Raw genomic sequence first — 20,268 nt, 5'->3', positions numbered from 1 at the left:
ATGAGAATCTCATGCATTCTCTTGCTCTGGAGTCAGGCGTCACTGGTTTTATATTGTGCTTTATCTCTGAACATTCATTTTTAAAATGCATTGTGGCATTTTTACATAGAAAAGCCTTTTAAAAACCTTTTTTTTTTTTTAGTATTTCAGCATCAGGATGATTCCCCTGGTACCTCAACTGTCTTCCACCCAAATTTTTAAATTCAATAGTTTGAATGTCTATTCTGTTTAACTTTTCCTTCGCGAAAAACCTGTGTTCATTTTCTTACAGCCCAGCCATCAATCCGGAGTATATTTGCTATTAAATAAGACCCATTTTATTTTCCCTATATGCTTCCCTAATTTTATTGAGTGTGTCTCAATTTTTTTTTTCTAAAGGAGGGAAGGGTAGATATATTCTTGAATATGAGGGAAAGAAGATTAAGCTTCTATTACGATTTTGCCTCTCTCATTCTGAGCTGCAAAAAAGTAAAATACCTAAATAAATAATAAAATTTGTAATCAAATTCCAAACATATATGTCCCTCTGAAAAGCTTAGAATGTAAACTGGTATAGGCACTATGGGAAACAGTATGGAGTTTCCTCAAAAAATATGAAAATAGAATTACTATATAATTCAGTAATTTCACTTCTGGGTATTTATCCACAGGAAATGAAAACATTAACTTATGTTCATTGCAACATTATTTATAATAGCTGAGACATGGAAAAAAACCTGTGTCCATCAATGGATAAAAGGATAAAGAAGAAAAAATACTGACATATTATTCAGCCATAAAAAAAGAAATCTTAATGATATTGGGAGACAATGATGGAATATTATTCAGCCATAAAAAAGAAATCTTGCCATCTGCCTCAACATGGATGGTCTCTGAGGGCATTTGGTTAAGTAAAATGTCAGACAGAAAGATAAATACTATATCATCTTACTTATATGTGGAATCTAAAAAACAAAATGTAGAACTCATAGATACAGAGGACGTATTGATTGCCAGAGTCAGGGGCTGGGAGATGAGCAAAGTGAGTGAAGGGGGTCAAAAGGCACAAAATCCTGGTTATAAAATAAATAAATCATGGGGTGAAATGTACAGCATGGTGACTATAGTTAATAAAACGTACTGCGTGTCTGAAAGTTGTTGAAAGAGTAGATCTTAAAAATTCTCATCACAAGGAAGAAAACACACATCATGCAACACAAAGAAATTTACTCCGAAACCTTTATTCAATAGAAATGATAATAACAGCCTTCCAAGTAGAATCTAGGAGACACACTGTTAAACTACTCTGGTTGCATTCATCAGTATCGTGATGCCATCAAGAGATAAAACAAATTTAAAATAACCAGCGACATTTGCCAGAGTGTATACTCGTTTTTGTCATCTCCATCAAATAATAGCAAGAAATGATGTAACTTCACTGCTTTAATGGTCATATCTGTGAAACTGAGGACAGTGTATAAATGGTTGACTTGTGGAAAAAGAGAAACTATAGAAAATATCAAAATAGCTTGCTGGCCGTCGGTGAAGCCCAGCTCTTGAAGACCGTGGTTCCTCACCCCAGGCTGTCCTCAGTCAGCGCCATATCCTGCAGGTATTATCCTTGCTGCCTAATAAGGCAAATTTCACAAAGTTATTTCTTCTTTATCATTTAACTCCCTCTCTTTTTACAGGATGACATTTTCTAGGTCATTGTTGATGATCAATGCACTTAATGTGCTAGATTCTCAGCACCCAGCTACAGAGCCCCTCGGCACCTTGGGCATTCGGAGAGCATGAATCTTTCTTTTTTCTTTTTTTTTCGCACGTCAGTTATAAATTGGGCAAGCTCACCTTCTACTCACACCAGCAAGATTCATGCCATCTTGGAACGGGAGAATGGGAGAGGACCTAAGAATGCAACCACAGTAGCCATCCCTCTGCTCACTGCTGTCCCCCCAACCTCAGACATCACCACCAAGTGGAAATACACTGACTTTGAACACCTCCTGGCTTGAGTGATTGGCTTATGAGTAGGCAGCATAGTTCATTTTGGAATATTTCAAAATGTCAGTAGAGTTTTCTTGTCATCAGTCAAATGTGAGTCTTGCATCCTCCTGCCCTCCCCATGCCTGTGACAGACACTCTTCCAGAGCAGCCGTGGTACCCTCCTCCCCGAGGGACACCACTCACACTGTCTGTGGAAATGACAGCCCTGGCAGGGAGCAGTGCTGGGCGCTGCTGGTTCTCTCAGCTGCAGGGGCCTGGCATGGGACATCCATACAAGAAGTGTGGGGGCTGCACAAAGCCTGTGAAAACCGCACATTCCTCCCAAAGGCACCTCATATTTTTGAAAATGTGAGGACCGCACCAGACAGTTTTCCTCCATTTTGCGATGCTAAAGCCTCAGGCAATCCACTGAAAAATGCATGCAGCTCATCACACTGGGGACCGCCAAGAAAATAGGGCAGATCAATGCAGACAGGGCTCTCTGCTGATGGCAAGGCAGAAGTGTCACCCCCCACTCTCAGAAGCGCTGTCATCTAGTGGGCCAGTATTCAGCGCTTTGGTGCTTTGGGATGAACTAAATAAATCAACAATATCTTAATAGAGCCCAGGAATCGAAGGGCCGGCACCAAAACAAGGCACAAACAACTAACACTCCCTCCCTAAACTCCCCAGGGTCTTCCGTGGCTGCAGAGCCGGCCTGGCTTAGTGTGAACCGCGTGCACTAGGAGAGGCTGGTCCTCTGATAGACCAGCCCCAGCTTCTGTGGTTTCCGTCACAGCCTCCCACCTCTTTCCCCATCATGGGGAGGGATTTGACACTATTTATTGTGGCATTGCCTCCGGAGTACCTACATTTTAGTAACGCTTGTAGATAGTAAAATCCAAAGAAAGTAATCTGTAATTTTAGAAATTATCCACAATTAGGTAGAAAGGGGAGGTGTTTTAGAAAAAAGGAGATTATTCTCAACACCTCTGAAGTTATGTGACCAGGAAGCTACCGAATCAAACAACCTATAAGCCAACTTTGTGCATGTGATGTTTACCTTATTAGACCAGTTAAGCAATTTAAAAATTCTCTCAGACAATGAGAATCACTGAGAGCGAGGCAGAGTCTCTCCTCCACGCCCTCTGAGGGCATCCCTACCCCACGCCACTGTGGCTCCCCACTCCCTGCCAGGCTTTCCTCCAGAGGCACCGCCCTATCATTATACCACATTCCTTCATTTTCTCCTCTTTCCACAACCTAAATTAACCTGTTCTCAATCCAATTCTTATAAAATGTTTCTAAAATAGTTAACTCACCATAAATTAACGGTTGAAAAAATGCTCAATATGTGTCCTATTCCCCAAATATTAATGTGTTATGAGGGGACATCCAAGGAAGAAACAATTTTGCTGAAAGAATAAATCTCTACTGGGCTGTAAATCCCACTGCGGAGAACTCAGGTCCTGGCTTATTTTAGTCATTAACGCTAACCATCATCAACTGGATGTTAACCATTGGATCGATGGTGCCTGAGGAAATGTAGCAAACCTAAGGTAGCTACCAAATTCTTACTTTGTCTGGAGCAACTGAGATTTCAGAATTCACAGAGCCTTGCAGTCGGCGGCAGAGCTCACTCCTGTGGGTCTGCAATGCAACTAAAATTAACTAATGGATGTGGAAGACACTAGATGAGCCAGGGACCCTGGAAGAGGGGTGGGGGTGGGGCTGGACTCCTTTAGGTATTCAGCTTAGGAACTCTAAAAGCCAATTTAAAAGGAAAACTGAGTAGACGGTATTTATTTCTCTCCTACCTGTAATGATTATGTCGCCTTTATAGTTGAAAGCGCATGAGAAAATCTCATCAGTGTGCCCCTCGAGAACCTGGAGGCACTGCCCAGTCTGAGCATCCCAGATTCTGGCCGTTTTGTCAGAGCTGCCAGTGAGAAGACGGCTCCCTTGGGGGTTAAAAGAGATCTAACAGTAAAGAAAAAATAATTATCACAGGTTGGTACACCTTGACTTCCAGTATATTTTTAATCAGCAAAAAGGGGACGTTACTAAGTCCCTGTCAACTTCCCAGCCTGATGTTTATTCTTACCGAGAATGGTTCCTTCAGGATGGGAAAAATAAATTGCAGGGACTAATACATGAAAATTAAAATCTAGATGGTAAAGGTTGATTGCCTACCCCTCACACAAAATCCTAAGGTTAAAGCCCAAAGCTCCCTTATAATTTGAGTGTTCCCCACCCGGCTTCTTTCCAAAGACTTTTGATGTAAATCTCTCCATGCAGACAAAGAGACGGGGCCCTTGTGCGGATGAGAGCACAACGGGTCAAGCGTCTTCATACTCAAACTTCGATGCCACTTCTGCACCCCAGCTTTCTGTAATCAAAAGCACGGCAGTCTTCTTTCAGTCTACCCCACAGAATGTCGGGGTCTGTAAGAGAGGCCTTTTGGTCTATTGCTACTTAAGTACAGCACTTTCCATAAATGTGTCCCCCCTGGCCAGGCATTGCCACATGGCATCTGCGCAGCAAAAGGAAACAGTCAGTCCTCAGTCCCTCTGGTCATCATGCTTGTAACCTTTTCTAAGTCATCAGAAGACAACGATTTGGGCCACTTCCTCTGTGACTGAAGGTCTGATGAGGGCAGGGCACAAGCTACATCTTTTTCATCACAGAGTCACTAGGGCCTAGCACAATGCCTAGCACAGTGGAAGCTCTCAAAAAGCATTGGCTGAATGAATGAATGAATGAATGGATGAATGCCTTAGCCTGGCACCCCACAGAAATGCCACTACAGGATGGCACCTTCAATAAGTAACATGTCATTAACAAGCATAAAATGCAATAACAATGGAGTTTGAGAATTGTTTCTATTTATACACACCCAACAACGTGCTGAGTGTGACATGTCAGACTCTTAGAGTCATGGCCCGGGTTCTCTCCTCCGCCTGTCTCCCACGTCCACACACCACACCCCTCTTCCCGCCAGTCCCCCGGCCTCCCAGCCTGTGAAGACGATGTGCTCTGCCCCAGAGACCAACCCTGATGCGCACGAGGGCAACGGCTGCCAACAGCAGGTGTGAGGCAGGAGGTGGGGAGAGGGCACAACAGGGGATGGTCCCAGGGTCCAGGGGGAGCCTGCAGAGACCTGAAACCATCAAGCTTATGTTTTCCAAGGAAGGAGCAAATCTGATCTCAGGTACGAGACCAAGGAATTGGGCTGAGCTGGGAAGTGAGAGTCACCGGTTCAGCCTTCTCTACAGTGTTTAGAGGACACATGAAACCTTCGATCACTTACTGGACAGCCCTGCTCTGTAGATAAGCTTTTGGGAGGAGTTTATATAAAATCCTAAACTACAGCTTCCAGCTCAGAATAGGTCATTTTTAACTTTGGGAAGGGTTAAGTATGTCCAGGAAACGCTTCCTCATTTGCATCTAATCTAAAGGACTCTTGATATCTGCTGCACAGCATACTGTTTGCATAACACAAATTTGCGTGTTTACCTGAACCAGGGAAAGCATCAGCTTCTTAATGACTTTAATAAGTATTTTTAGCTAACTGAACCTTTTGCTTATGGCTGAGGAGAGTGGTGTTTTATACTTTATAAAGGGTTTCAGAAATCATTTATTATGTGGAGTTTGAGGACACATTTAAAAAATAAAATCCTTAGGTAACTGATTTTAGAAAGAATGAGATAACTGAACAAACCTTAGTACCCTTGGTGTCAACAGACCTATTTATACTAAGCACGCTGCCTATTTTTTGAAAACAAAACAAATTGCTCCAAATGAAAAAACAACTCACCTTTGAAATTTCGCCTTCATGGCCTTCCAATTTGGTAATGCATTTTCTTGTGGCTACACTGAAAACTCTTGCTGTTCCTTTTTGAGAGGAGTAGAGATATATATAAATTCATCTGAAATACAGAACTTTGAGCCACATGCCTTGAATTACCTAGATATCTATCCCTCTGACCCACAAACGCAGGGCTAAGTTTGTCTTCTTGCCTGCGGCGAGAGCCAGCCCCTGAATACCAGAAATGCAAGCTGGCTTCACTGCAGAAGAGGGTGAAGAGGAGCATCCTGTTAGCCTCGAGGTTATTAGAAGAGATACTGGGTTCCAAGGTAGGCAGAGGTGGGAGGACAGGAATCCAGAAAGAAGAAAATTTTGAAGGCAAAAAAAGGAAATTAAAACAAGTTTTGAGAGGCCAATGATGAGATAAGCAAGACTAACATCATACACTAAATATGAGTCTAGGGTCACAGAAGCTCTGAGAGGCCTTCCTCAGAAGGAACAGCAGGCACCACTCAATGAACAAAGAACAAGAACTTTTCAACAGAAAGGGTTAATATAACGGTTTGTTCCCTGTTATAGCTCCAGTGCCCAGAAGTGCCAAGCTCGTAGTATACACTTAATAAACAGATGTAAGATGGATGGATAGATGGACGGATGGACAGACAGACGGATGGAGGGATGGATGGATGGATGAACAGGTGGATGAAGTAGTATATACATTTTCTTAGATTTAAAGAATAGACGAGTTAAATAAGCATAGAAGGAGAAAAACAGAAGCCGTGAAATCGTTGTCAGGAAAAAAAATTAAAATATATCTGGCCAGGTGAAGGATGACTTCTCATCACGAATTACAGCATCACATCAAGGTAAAATTAGTAAGGACAGGGAGTTTTGGTTACTTCATTTTCATCTGGAGAAAAGCAACATACCTTAATAAAATTTTTTACTTACCTTTCTGACAATGTCAGCTTCATGGGGAAGTAGACAAAAGTTGCTTTCTAGAATTAGCATGACTAAAAATATAACACTTTCTACTTAGTTGGATTCCAAAAGTTTTAAAGGAAAGTGACCCGCTTGTTTTAAGAGTTTGTCAATAAGACAAAAATATCCAGCATAGATTAATACTTTAAATTTTACAAAAGCCCAGAAAACACAAAAATAAGATAGCCTGAAGTTGTAACTTTTAAAAGATAGAAATAGGAATAAGACACCAAAAAAAAAAAAAATTCAGCCTTGGGAGTAATTCCAACGAGGATGAAAAAGTGACACATATAAAGAAACAGATGTGTAGCTGCACAGGCTACTAATTCCAGTAAATGAGATCAAATTTTAAGAAGAGAATGAGGAGCAAAGACTAGAGATGAAGGAAAAAAGGTTGCTCCAAACATCAGGACTTCTTAGGAGGCACAGAATGAGAAGAGGGTTACAAAACAAACCAAAAGAAAGAAAGATTTTGGTGGGGAAGTAATGTGTTACCGAATGAGAGAAGAGCAGAATCACGACATCGGGGAAATAACAGACAACAGAGAAGACAAAACTAGAACTGGACTTAAGCTTTATTCTCATCCATCCCTCAGCATTCTGATCCTCGAGCCTGCTTGCTTCTCCCAGCAAAGCACTGGCCAACTCCTAATATTCCATATACTTAGTCCATATAATCCAGCATTCTATATCATCTAGTACTCTGTATAAAACACACGTGTGTGATTGTTCATTGTCTCCCCCTCCACCATGAGAGAACAGAGTCCTGTCTCTTTTGTTCATTGATGTAGCCTATGTTCCTAAAACAATTCCTGGCACAAAGCAGGCACTCCATATATATAGGTTTTTTTTGTTTGTGTGTAAATAATAATGGTTTTAAAATGAAAAGGGCAGATTAACTAGTGGTTGAGGGATGATTTTGAAAAGCCAAGATCTGTGAGAAGATGAAAAAGTTAGTGGTTACTTTAAAAAACTAAAATTCTCCAGATTCAGGGTGTTATGTTGCAGGATATAAAAAGAACATGTATGCGTGATCAAAGGATTAACTGAAAAGTCCTAGTGAGTAAGAGAACAAGCATGAGAATATAATTTTTAAAGGGGAGACAATTAAATAAAGACCATGTAATTAAAATGAATCACTGGCAAAATTCAAAAGCTGGTTGTAACACAAAGGGTGTGTAACTACTTGGAAGTACGTTGGTCACAAGGAGCAAATACAGGCAAAGAACAAGTGAACAAGTCATGCCTGGAAATAGCATCCCATTTTTGCCAGAATTTCTTAAACAGCTGTTAAGGAATTTACCGAAGCACGATGTAGAGTCACATATGGTCATCAAGAGAGGTAAACACGTGTGCAGCATCATATGTGATTCCCAGAGGGATGACTTAGACTCTGAGTAAGAGTGGAGGCTTCCTCATGGCGCCAGGACCATGACTCAGTCATAGAGTAGAATGATATGCATTCATGGTGGGGGCCACAGATACGGTGTCGTGTGTGGTCATCACAGAGATGACGTGGACACGGGGTGGCATCATGCATGGTCATGAGGGAGATGGCACAGACATAGTATAGGGTCAAATGTGGTCATCAGGAAGGTGATGCAGACAGAGTGTGGCCTCATACGTGTTCATCAGGGAGATGATCCAGACACAGTAGAGTGTCATACATTATTGATAAGATGACATAGACATAGTTTAGAATCAAGGAGATGAGACAGGCCTAGTTTAGCATCATACATGACCATCAATAAGATGATCCAGATGTAATATAGGATCATACAAGGGAGTCAGAATGTTGATGTAGACACAGTGTGCATTGTGTGCGGATTTCAAAGAGATAATGCAGCCACTATGATGTGTGGTTCTCAAGGAGATGAAAAGACATAGTGTAGCATCACACATGCCATCAAGGAGACAATGGAGACAGTGTATAGTCATCTGTGGACTACAGGGAGACAGCACATACACGGTGCAGTAACATATGTGGTCATTGACAGATGACAGATATATTGCAGCACCACACATGGCCATCATGGATATGAAACAGACTATATAATCATACTCAGTTGTCTAGGAGATGATGCAAAATATGATAGCACTCCACATGGTTGTCAAGGAAATGATATAGACACAGTATAGAGCATTACACTTAGTTTTCAAGGAGATAACGTGCACATTCATAATGTGGGATTATCAAAGAGAAAAAAACCTTAATTTAAATATCATACATAGATATCAGAGAGATAATGCAGTCATAACATAGCATCCCATGTGCTTGCCAAGCAGATTGTGCATATACAGTGTTGCACCGTATATGGTTGTCAAGGTGACGACAGACATCTTGTGGCATCATATAGTGTTATCAGTGAGGTAACTCACAGAACAGCAGCATATATAATTATAGAAAATGATGTACACATAGTATAACTTCATTTGTTATTATCAAGAAAATGATGGAAAGTATACAACCAGACGTTGTCAAGGAGATGATTAGACAGACTGTGGCATCAGATTCGGTTTTTATAGTGATGACACAGATACAGCACAGCATCACACATGGTCACCAGTGGGATAAGGAAAACATACTGTTGTGTCGTACATGGTCGTCGAGGTGATGACAAAGCTATTTAAATGTCACATGTATTCATCAGAAATGTGACTGACATTGTGGAACATCAAGAATAGTTGGACACTAATGCAGAGGTAATATATCATAATATGTAATTTTTCAAGAAGATGACACAGACATAGTACGGTGTCATACACTGTCCTCAGTGAGGTGAACTCTAGCATAATATCATAAAGCATGTTCAAGGACACGACGCAGACGGCAGCATAAGGTAACGTGGTTATCAGAAGGAGGAAGCAGTCACAATGTAGCATTTATATGCTTATCAGGTATATGGCACGTTGTGAAGCACAATGTGCCAACCCGATGGTTGACAGAAATGATTATACCATGTCGTGATTGATGGCTGTAAGGAGCTGAGACATAGTATAGCTTCATACACGGTTATCAAGAAGCTGACTCAAACCACGAGTAGTATCGTAGGTGTTTACTCTGGAAATGACATATACTATAGCATCATTTAACATTCTCAAGGAGATGGTGTCGACATACGATATGGAACCTTATGTAGATTTCAAAGTAGTAAGAGATACAGTATAGATTCTTGCATTGCATCATTAAATAATGGGGACAAAGTGCAGCAGCATGAGAGGGTTCAGGGAGATGCCACAGTGTAACATCATTCAAGGCCTTCAAGGATGTGACACAGACATAGTGTAGCACTGCACATGATCATTAGGAAGAAAACACAGTCACTCTGTAGAATCATACATGGTTGCTATGTGACGACACAGAAATAGCGTATCTTCATACATGGATTCCTTGGAGGTGAGGCATTGTGTATGATCATGCAGAGTAAAGAGGAAGATGAGGTGCACATCTATGGCATCATGTACATTTTGAAGAGAGGACACAACACAGTGAAGAATCAAACATGTCTTGAGAGGACACAGACACAGTGTAGCAGCATACAGGTCATCATAATGATGACTCAGACACTGATGTGTCACCCATGGTCATCAGAGATGGTTTAGATTTAGTGTAGCATTACACATGGGACACAGGTAAACAGAGCATCTTCTCATGAAAGGGCTTTAAGATAGCATAATAAATGAGGTCATCAGAGATATGATGCATATTGTCATGCACGGTTATTAAAGATATTATACAGACAAGAGATAGCATTACACATGGTCATAAAGGGATGGCACATATATAGTGTAACATTGTGCTTATTTGAGAACAAGATTAGGCAGGTGTAGAGTCCTATCATACGTGGTGAGCAAGAGGATGACACATACACAGCGAAGGACCACGCCCAGTCAAAGAGATGCTATATACGTGGTGTGATATTACCAATGGTCAGGAGGTGGTGTAGATATGGTGTGACGGAATACACTGTTACCAAAGGTACAACAAAATCTACTTGAGCATTGAGTGGTCATCAAGCAGATTAGACAGATATGGTTTAGCATCAAACGTTGTTTTCAAGGAGATGATAAAACATATTGCAGCATCATAGGTCGCTCCCTAGGTGATGAGTCTGCTATAAGGTAGCATTATGCATGGTAATCAGGAGGACATGAAGTATTATCGTGCACAATCAGGGAAACGAGGCAGACATAATCCCATGCCACACGTGATCATCAGGAAGATAATGCAGACGTGTTATAGCAACATAGGTGATCTCTACAGAGATGAGGTACACATAGTACAACATCATACGTGGTTATAAAGGACGTGACGCAGTATCGTAGGAGAGGTGGTTATCAAACAGTCGATACAGACATAGCGCAGCATCATAAGTGGTAATAAGAGATGATGCTGCACTCATCATACTAGAGCATCACACATGGATATCAAGAAAATTACATAAACAGATACAATGTAGCATCAGATATGTTCTTCTTGGAGATAATCCACAATATACTACCATAAACAGTTATGGGGGAGGGTATAGCTCACTGGTAGAGGGCATGCCTAGCATGCACGAGGTCCTGGGTTCAAATTCCAGTAACTTCATTAAGAAAACACATCAACAAACAAATCTAATTACCTCCCCCCAACAAAGAAAATAAATTTTTAAAAAACAGATATGAAGGAGAAGATATATAAACAATTCAGAATTACGTGGTTATCAAGGAGATAAAGCAGACATAGTAATGCATCATACGAGGTGTTCATTGGAATTGAGCAAAGTTATAATAACATCACAGTAAATTATTGGTGGTTATTAAGGAGATGAAGTACACATAGTATAGCATCACGAACTTATCAAGAAATGAGGAAGCTATATTGTAGCATCATGCACAGGAATAGGGAGGTGACACAGTGAGTAGAGTTGCACATTGTCATCAGGGTGATGACTCAGCATATAACATCATACATTGTTGTTAAGGAGATTAGTAAATGAACAGCATTATACATGGTTATCAAGGAGATCAGGCACTGTAGATACTGAGAGGTCATTGTCCAGCAAGTAACCTTGAAATAGCACAACATTACACATGGTTATAAGAAAAAGATATAATCATAGTCCTGCATCCCACACAGTGTTCGAAGAGATGATGCTGACATCTGACAGCATAAACATGGTGACCAGGAAACTGCCCCATAGTATAGCACACTTTCTGGTTACCAAGAAGAAGGAAATGCAGTGTAGCATTTTACATCAACCCCCATCTGTGGTTTCACTTTCTGAAGTTTTGGTTACCTGCAGTCAGTTGTGGTCCAAACATAGTAAATGGAAACTTTCAGAAATAAACAATTCCTAAGTTTTAAATTGCACGCTGCTCTGAGTGGCATTGCACTGCCCCACTGTGTCTTGCCAGAGAGGATGACCTAAGTGTGACGTAGCATTATCTGCGGTCTTCAGGAAGATAACACATACTGCAGCATGGTACTTTATTACCAAGATAATGACTCGTGGAAAAGCATCACGCATGGTTGTGTGTTATCACAAGATGGCATAGACTTAGCATAACATCACAAATGCTTGCCAAGGGTATGATATAGATGGAGAGCAGCATCATATGTGGTTGTCAAGGAGAAAAGGCAGACATTGTATAGTATCACACATGGTTATCAAGGATATGATACAGACATATTGTAGTGGATTACAGGGTTGTCAGAGAATGATGCAAATATTGTGTAGTGTCTTAACATGCTTGTCAGGAATAAATAGTTACCATGAGCATGACCCATTGTTCAGTATCATAAATTGACATCCCGGACATGATGTATACATAATATTCCAATACAGATGGTTGTCAGTGAGGTGATAAAAACATCATATAGCATTACATGTGGCTTTTAATGAGATGATGCAGTCCCGGGGCAGCATCATCCATATTTGTCAGCAAGATGAGTCTTAGTATTGCATCATACATGGTTATCAAGGGGATGATGCAGGTGGAGTGTAACATCACACATGGTTTTTAAGAAGATGATGTGAATATAGTGTATTATCATGCATGGTCATCAGGAAGATGACATTGTGGCCACCTGTTCATCAGGAAGACAATGCATGCAAAATGCAGTATCTGACTCGACCAGGAGGTGGAATAGACACAGTACAGTGTGATGTATTGTCATCAAAGAAATAACACAGCTATTGTAACGTCTTCATAAGTAGTTATCAAGGATATAATGCAAATATGACAGCATCAAACATGGTTTTAAAGGAGTGGATGAAAATACAGCACAGCATAATACGTCACTTTCAAGGAGATGACGCAGATATAATGTAGCATTTGTCCTGGAGGGAGGAGACAGACACAATATAACAGCATATGAGGTCAACAGGGAAATGATACAGATGTGTTGTAGCATCATTTGTGGACCTCATGGAATTGAGGTACACACAGTGTGGCACCAGCCCGTGGTTATCAATGAGATGACACACAGTGCAGAATTGTGACAACCAAGAAGATGATATATAGCATAGAATCATGTATGTTCACGGTGAAGATTTGCTAGACATGGTAAAGCAGCGAATGTGATTATAAAGGAGACAATGCAGATTTATTATGGCACTATTGATGGTGGTCAAACTGATGGGAACAACCCAGTGCAGCATAATGCGTGATCATCAGGGAGATGACCCAAGACACACCGTTATATACAGTCATAAAGGAGATGATAAGAGCTGGCTTAGCACCATGTGCAGCTGTCAAGGAGGCGATGCAGACATTCAATAGCATCTCATGTGATGATCAAGAATATGACCCAGACGATAGACTGACAGACATAGAAAACAAACTACGGTTACCAAAGGGGAGAGGGGTGAGGGGAGGGATAAATTAGGAGTTTGGGATTAACATATACACACTACTATATGTAAAACAGATAAATAACAAAAACCTACTGTACTGCACAGGGAACTATATTAAATATCTTGTAATAACCCACAATGGAAAAGACTCTGAAAAAGAACACACATATGTGTATATGTATAATTGAATCACTTTGCTGTGCACCTGAAGCTAACACAACATTGTAAATCAACTACACTTCAATAAGAATATGATATAGACATAGTGTCATGACATAGACTGACAGCACAGAGATGAGGCACATGTAGTTTCTAACATAGCTGGTCAGCAAGGAGATGCCCTATAGTGTAGAACTGCACCTATTTATCAAACAAAACATCGATCTCTTCATAAATTAAATGTACAAACAGATTACTTGCCATCGGCTGAAGCAGTTGCAATAAGCTTTCCAGTGTAGTCAAAACAGCTGTCTAGTATTTCATCATCATGGCCTGTTAATGTTGCCACACACCTTCCATTTGTAGCATCCCACAGCTACAGTTTAAAAAAAAAAAGAAGACAAAGACTGTGACTTCCTATCTAAAGTGCAAAGATGGTCAGAAGTAGTCTTTATGACATGTTTATGGCTGGTAAAATACACGTGGCCAGAATCACATGTGTAATTTTCACGTGTTGGTTCATTTTACCTTGATTCAGAACCAGAGACCACAGCCAACCATCTAACAAGGCACACTCTGGACATGGAGAAGACCAAAGACAGACATTTAGAATGAGTGGGGCAAATCTGCCACTATATTAAGAAAAAAATCTCAAAATGCATGCTTCACTGATTGGATTGGAAATGTCTTCTTTTCACATGAAGATCATCAAATGATCAAGAGCTTGATCTGAAACTACATTGTTAGAAAATGAAAAGTACATTAAGCTTATAATACATTTGCTATATAATCTATAGATCTAATAATAATTCTAAAGCACAAGCTGTTAGCAGCAGGAACTTAAAGACAGGGAAACATTGTGGTGAGACTCGTTGAGGTTCATTGTAATCAAAGTTTAATAAATGAACAGAGGGACATTAAACAAAAATAATGTGCTTTTTTTAAAAAAGAAGGTATCTTAATACATTTGAATCAATTAAAACTGTTTTACATCATAATTCCTTCAAATTTGGAGGATCAGAAACTTGAAATTTAAAAATTACCAATTATCGTTGATAAATTACCTTCATTTTAAAGCAACTTTAAAATGTGTTCTTGTTGCAGTGAATACCTGACACGGGGTAAAGTACAGCCACAAGACTTATCAAGCAAAGAGATTTCTTGAGCTCACCATGCAGGTTTTGTCCATAGAGCCAGTTAATATCAGAGAGCAATCCCAGTTGAATAAGGCGCTACTGATCTCAGCACAATGCCCGATTAAGGTGCACACCTTCCTACAAAAATGGAAATGGTTCACAGTGGTGAAAAATGTCTCACTTCAGGATACATGCCCAAAGAATGATGTCAAACCCATTGGTGTGAGAGTCTGAATTTTAGTTTTTATGAAATATTATCTGTGATGACCAAACAAAGATGGCTTTACTATAGCTCAAAAAGAGTCACCTAGGCTACTAACTTCATTTCAACAGAAATACACTTAAATTTTAAATAATCCAAGATAACAACATTACTTAATACAACACTTGAGAAAGGCATGGATAAAAAATAATAAATGTAATCTGAAATTCTGGAAGTATTTTCACACCAGATGACCAGACCCCTTCATAGCTCAGAAAGTACCCATCAGTCATGTGAGGACCCTTCCTCTCCCCCATTTCTTCTATCTCGATCAGCACCCCTGATAATTAGCCCCTCTATCAAGCTGCAGACAAGTCCAAGAGTGGAGTTTTACAACACAAGTAGGCTAATTTAGTTAAGTTCTTAGCAACTAGAACCAAAAATAATAGGAAGGAAATTTAAGTTCTTGGACTAAATTAAATTTGGATCATTAACCATGATTTTTTTTTTATTCACGATACCCATGCCTACCGTAATGACAAGCCATTGAAATTTGACTATATAGTACACGGGATAAATAATAGCTATATAACCAGGCCATTGCTGGCCTCCTCTTTTTATGTTATTGTTTGGCATTGAATGCTCAGAATTTCAAGGAAGCACATATTTTTGGTGGATCAGAAATATCATTAAAGAATGAATTAATTTGCTTTCAACGTGTCTTATTCCTATGGAATCTAAAGCAAAGTTAATAGATTTAACATCAAACTAATAAATAACAAAGATTATCTTCCTAACCTTCTGATTCAGGTTGAAAAACTCTTAAAAATTAGAATACCTTCCACTATCAGCCTCCCACACTATCACTGTGTGATCAAAAGACCCCGTGATGATCCTGTTTCCCGAGGTGTTAAAGGACAAGGAGATGATTTCAGCTGAATGTCCCTAGAAAAAGAGCAGATTTCATCATGTGCACCTGCAGATAAGACAACTTCTACAAATGCATAACATGATAGTCTAACAGGAAATGCTTTAAAAAAAAAAAAAAGACAAAGCTATTCTATAGGGAGAAAAGAGACTAGCAGTTGGCTGGGGGTGGGAATAGGGAGGGACTGCAAATAATGAGCAACACGGTTTCTTCTGGGGGAGGGGTAACGGAAATGTTCTAAAACTGGATTTGGGTGATAGTTGCACAATTCTGTCAATTTACTAGACACTTGAAGCAAGTCAGGTCAAACTCTATAAAGCTGTTTTTAAAGAAAGAAAGGAAAAGGACATATGTCAGGAAATCAGAAGGCTTCCTTCATACTGTCTTGGAAATGCTCAGAAGAGCTGTATGCTTTATGGGCTAATGATAGGTGATGGGCAAAGACAAAATGCTTCTGAAATAAAGTTACTAACTTTTTTAAAAAAGAAAATTCTTATGATAATTTAATAAACATCTGGCATTTGGCCTGACTTTCACTGGAATACAGTCTGGGGCTGATGAACCAAACCGCATGGGGCCACGGGTGGAGCGAGCCCGTCGCAGGAGATCCTGCTTGGATACGGCCCTTGTTTTCCCACCTCTTCTAGTAAATTCATGGAACTACTTTTCTTCACAGCACAGGAGTTCATTTACAAATTAAATTTCTGGTGGACGCCAAATGACAAAAGTTAAATGAAGCTGAACATTAAAGTTCTGAGCACCCAAATGTATTCCCTGGCGGCAGGCAGGGGTGCAGAGCGGGACGCATGCTTTCCTAGGCTCCTAGACATCTGTCCAAGAGAAGAGGTGGTGAAGAAGCAACAGCCCACACTAACTGATGAGAACTAAGATCAGAGAAAGCACACTTACATTAACAAAGCCAGGCACTCCAGTTCAAGAAAGAAAAACTCTTGGTGTTAGCTTAAACACTGCTTTCCCTCTCTTTTTCTAGTCTTGTTTTTTAACTTTCTCAGGAAAAGGTCTCCGAGAAAATGGGTCCTGTTTTTAAAATCAATTTATAATTCTAAAGGCTAAGATAACGTGATTTCCCATCCTACTGTTCCCACTGATGGAAACAGAGAATCGCCCTTTTCTGTTTGGTAGTTAGGGCTGGGGTGGGAAGAAGGGCAGGGCAGCAGGTCATACGAAGGTGCTGGACGTGTGGCGGTGGTGGCAGATGGGGACCCCCGCTGAGATACACCACCAGCATCCACTCTGCGGGCAGTGCCCTTTGGTCTTGTCACCTCCTGCCACTTGCCCCTTGTATTTCAGACCTCGTAATACAGGAGGCTTCTAAGACTGGAGGTTAGAGAGGAAGAGAGTTAACAGTCATCCCTTTAGGAAATCTTAGAGCCAGTTTCTTCAGTCCTGCCGCTTCCAAAAATGCCAACTTCCACCTACTTTGCTTTCAGCCAGGTAGGTGATGATAGGTTTTAAGCAATAGTTGGTATGGCTTATAGACTGGTCTCCCCAGCACGCCCATTGAAGTCTTTTGGGATAGCCAGTAAACCAGCTGGAACCCTCTCCCTACATTCTGAAAATCATCTCAAACTCAAAAATATCTTCTAACCTAGAGCTCACTTTGCTATAAAAATACAAATAAAAACAAACACAAGTAATGGGCTTATCCTAAGGAACAGCTAATTAAGATGTAAAACGCTTGATGTTATTAACATTATTAACATACTGTCAAAGTGAACAGTTCCTCTCCATTCTGAATGTCCCACAGTTTGGCTGTTGTGTCCATACTTCCAGTAGCCACCAATGTACTTTGAGGATTAAATGATAAACACACCTGAATTACAAGAAATGGGAGAGATGTTAGAAAGGTAAGAGTTTTAACTTAATAATTTTAATACAGACAAGCTTGAAGATGCAACTACCTTCGCAGATTCAGCCTAATTCTTTGTACAAATATGCAGCAAATGACAAATACAAGTAGCCATCTATCTGCATCCTATCTGAAGCATCCTTTCCTTGAGAAGAGGCTGCTGTTCTCCCACATCACCCAGCTCAGGCTTCGAGGAGCACTGGCCGCCCTCAGTCACTGCCAGACCACAGAAGAACAAGAGCAAGAGCACAGCCCATCTCCTTGGGGATTCATGCTGTCCGGCTCCCACTTTCCTTGTTGCTGTCTTCACAGTCCTGTCAATCACACCCCCTCACTTGCCGAGGACTTTGGCTATTGGCTCACAGTCTCATTTCTGGATCCCAGGTGGCCTTTGTGTGGGCCATCCCTCCAGCCCCCCCCAGACCCACCATCCTGGATTCCTTTCCATAATCACTCCCATGGCCACATCCTGACCTTGCCGTCACCTTCTCTAGAAGATTCACCACCAATACACCAATCTCTCATTACAATTTCCCAATACTTTCGCTTCCTCTCCTCCTTACCAAGCCCCCACCGCAGGACAGCTTCCATCTCATGTCGACCCCTCTCTTTTCTCCTGATCCATCAACCCCCATTCACTGGACACGTGGAAGCATCACTCCTGCCAGCATCCCCAGTACTCTCAGTCCCTGTCTTTCAACTGTACCCTTCTTAAAGCTCCTGACAACCTGTATTAGTCTAGGATCTTATCCAAGGCAGCTTAAGAAGACAGCAGGGCAGATTACTAGTGTTACTCATTCATGCCTTCTGTCCTTAATTGTGGCCTCCGTACCATTCTCTACCTCATTTAACACACCTCTGACTCAACACCTTCTCCCATTCTCCATTCCTGCCCCCTCTCCCATCCTCACACCTCCTCAGTTGATAACCTGACCTCCTAACACTTCCCTGGAAATACTGACCTGTCAGGTGGGAGCTTCCTCCCCTGCCCCTCACTTACTTTCCTTCAGTCTCACATTCAGAGGCATCCCTTTGCCATTTTAGACACTGATTTTTCTGCACTCTGAGTGGATATGTGCCCACCAATGTTTCCTTCCCTCTGGACTAGATCCTTCCCAATGGCCTGAAAATATGCTTCAGCTTCTCCCACAGAAAAGTCAAATTCTCCCTTGACTCTATGTGCCCCTTTTTTAACTAACTTTCTTTCCCTTTACAACCAAATTCCTTGGGAAAATAGTCTATCATCACTCGCTGTTTGCCCATCTTCCACTCTGACTCGACTGGAACCACTCTGGATAAATGTCCAGTCGAGAGGCTTGGTTGGTCATCTCAACCTCCATGAGATTCTCCATATTTTCTTCCTTCTGGACTCCTTTGACTGTGCTCTGCTTTTCCTCTCTTCTTATTTATTTTTTGTATCTTTTAGAAGTTTCTCTTCTCCATCTTCAGTCTCCTCCCCACATTCTACCTTTTCCTTTGGGAAATTTCAATTGCTCAGTGGTTTCTATTGCCACCCAGATGCCGTGACTCACACACCCATGTCTTCTCCCCACACCTCACTGCTCAGTTCAGCCCCAAAGAGCCAACTGCCAAATGGATGCCTCTGCTAGGACATCACACAGGGAGATTTTATCACTCTGTCTCAGACATGTGAGTCACATGAAGAAACCTGCTTCTCTTTTCTGTATGGACTTGGTGAAGGGCACTGTCGGTTGCCCGAGTCTGGAATCAGGGAATCATCCTAAATACCTTCCGACCTGCCTCATATCTATTCCTCCAAACCCACTAACCTCTCTCACATTCTCCTCACCAGCCCCACAACGGGCTTTTGCCATCTTTGCTTGGACGGCTACCGGATCCCCAGGGGCCCATGCTTCTGATATTACCCCCCCATTTCTCCACACTGCCAAAAGAATGGTCTTCCCAAAGAGCAAGATTGACCACACCACCTTCCAGCTGAAAAGTCTCAACAGTATGTCAATATCTCCAGGATAGAATCCAAATTCCTTAGCGCAGCATTCAAGACCAGCCATAAATCTACAACATGGCTTCTCCTGCCTCCCCCACTTCAGTCACACAAAGGCTGTGATCTAGCTTCAAAGGGTGACAGGTGTGCCAAGACACTGACACGTTTAGCCCAGTCAGCTGGGCAGCACTGGGGATCCCTGCTGCCTGTCAGCTCTGACCGTGGGCAGGCAGCTCTCCCCAGTGTTTGCATGTCTGTATTAGCACCTTCTGTGCGCATCAACACAGGGAGGGTTGGGAAGCACTGCTCTGGGCACCCAGAGCCACCTGGCTTCTGAAGCATCTACCATGGTTACACACCTCTTCCGGGCATCTGCTGGTGCAGCTCCCTATGCCTGGAATGCATGAGCCA

At 41.4% G+C, this 20,268-nt stretch overlaps 1 protein-coding gene across 3 annotated transcripts in view; it reads right to left on the bottom strand.

Moving 5' to 3' along the window:
- Positions 1–1,196: 1,196 nt before the first annotated feature.
- Positions 1,197–20,268, bottom strand: part of DAW1 (dynein assembly factor with WD repeats 1) — a 39,748-nt gene continuing 20,676 nt past the window's right edge. For 2 of the 3 annotated variants that reach the window (XM_032480414.1, XM_032480413.1), the window contains exons 7-13: positions 17,748–17,855; positions 15,932–16,038; positions 14,927–15,029; positions 14,017–14,131; positions 5,783–5,859; positions 3,783–3,945; positions 1,209–1,607 (exon numbers count right to left, since the gene is read on the bottom strand). In XM_032480414.1, coding sequence (XP_032336305.1) covers positions 1,573–1,607; positions 3,783–3,945; positions 5,783–5,859; positions 14,017–14,131; positions 14,927–15,029; positions 15,932–16,038; positions 17,748–17,855 — 708 coding nt within the window. In that variant the 3' untranslated portion in view covers positions 1,209–1,572. Of the gene's footprint in view, positions 1,608–3,782; positions 3,946–5,782; positions 5,860–14,016; positions 14,132–14,926; positions 15,030–15,931; positions 16,039–17,747; positions 17,856–20,268 lie in introns of all 3 variants that reach the window. The other variant, XM_006183268.3, reaches the window with a different exon arrangement.

The sequence above is a fragment of the Camelus ferus genome, chromosome 5 (genome assembly GCF_009834535.1).
Source record: "Camelus ferus isolate YT-003-E chromosome 5, BCGSAC_Cfer_1.0, whole genome shotgun sequence".
NCBI classification, from domain to species: Eukaryota; Metazoa; Chordata; class Mammalia; order Artiodactyla; family Camelidae; genus Camelus; species Camelus ferus.
The sequence above is the reverse complement of the archived record's forward strand: the minus strand, read 5'-3'. Positions and strand labels throughout refer to the sequence as shown.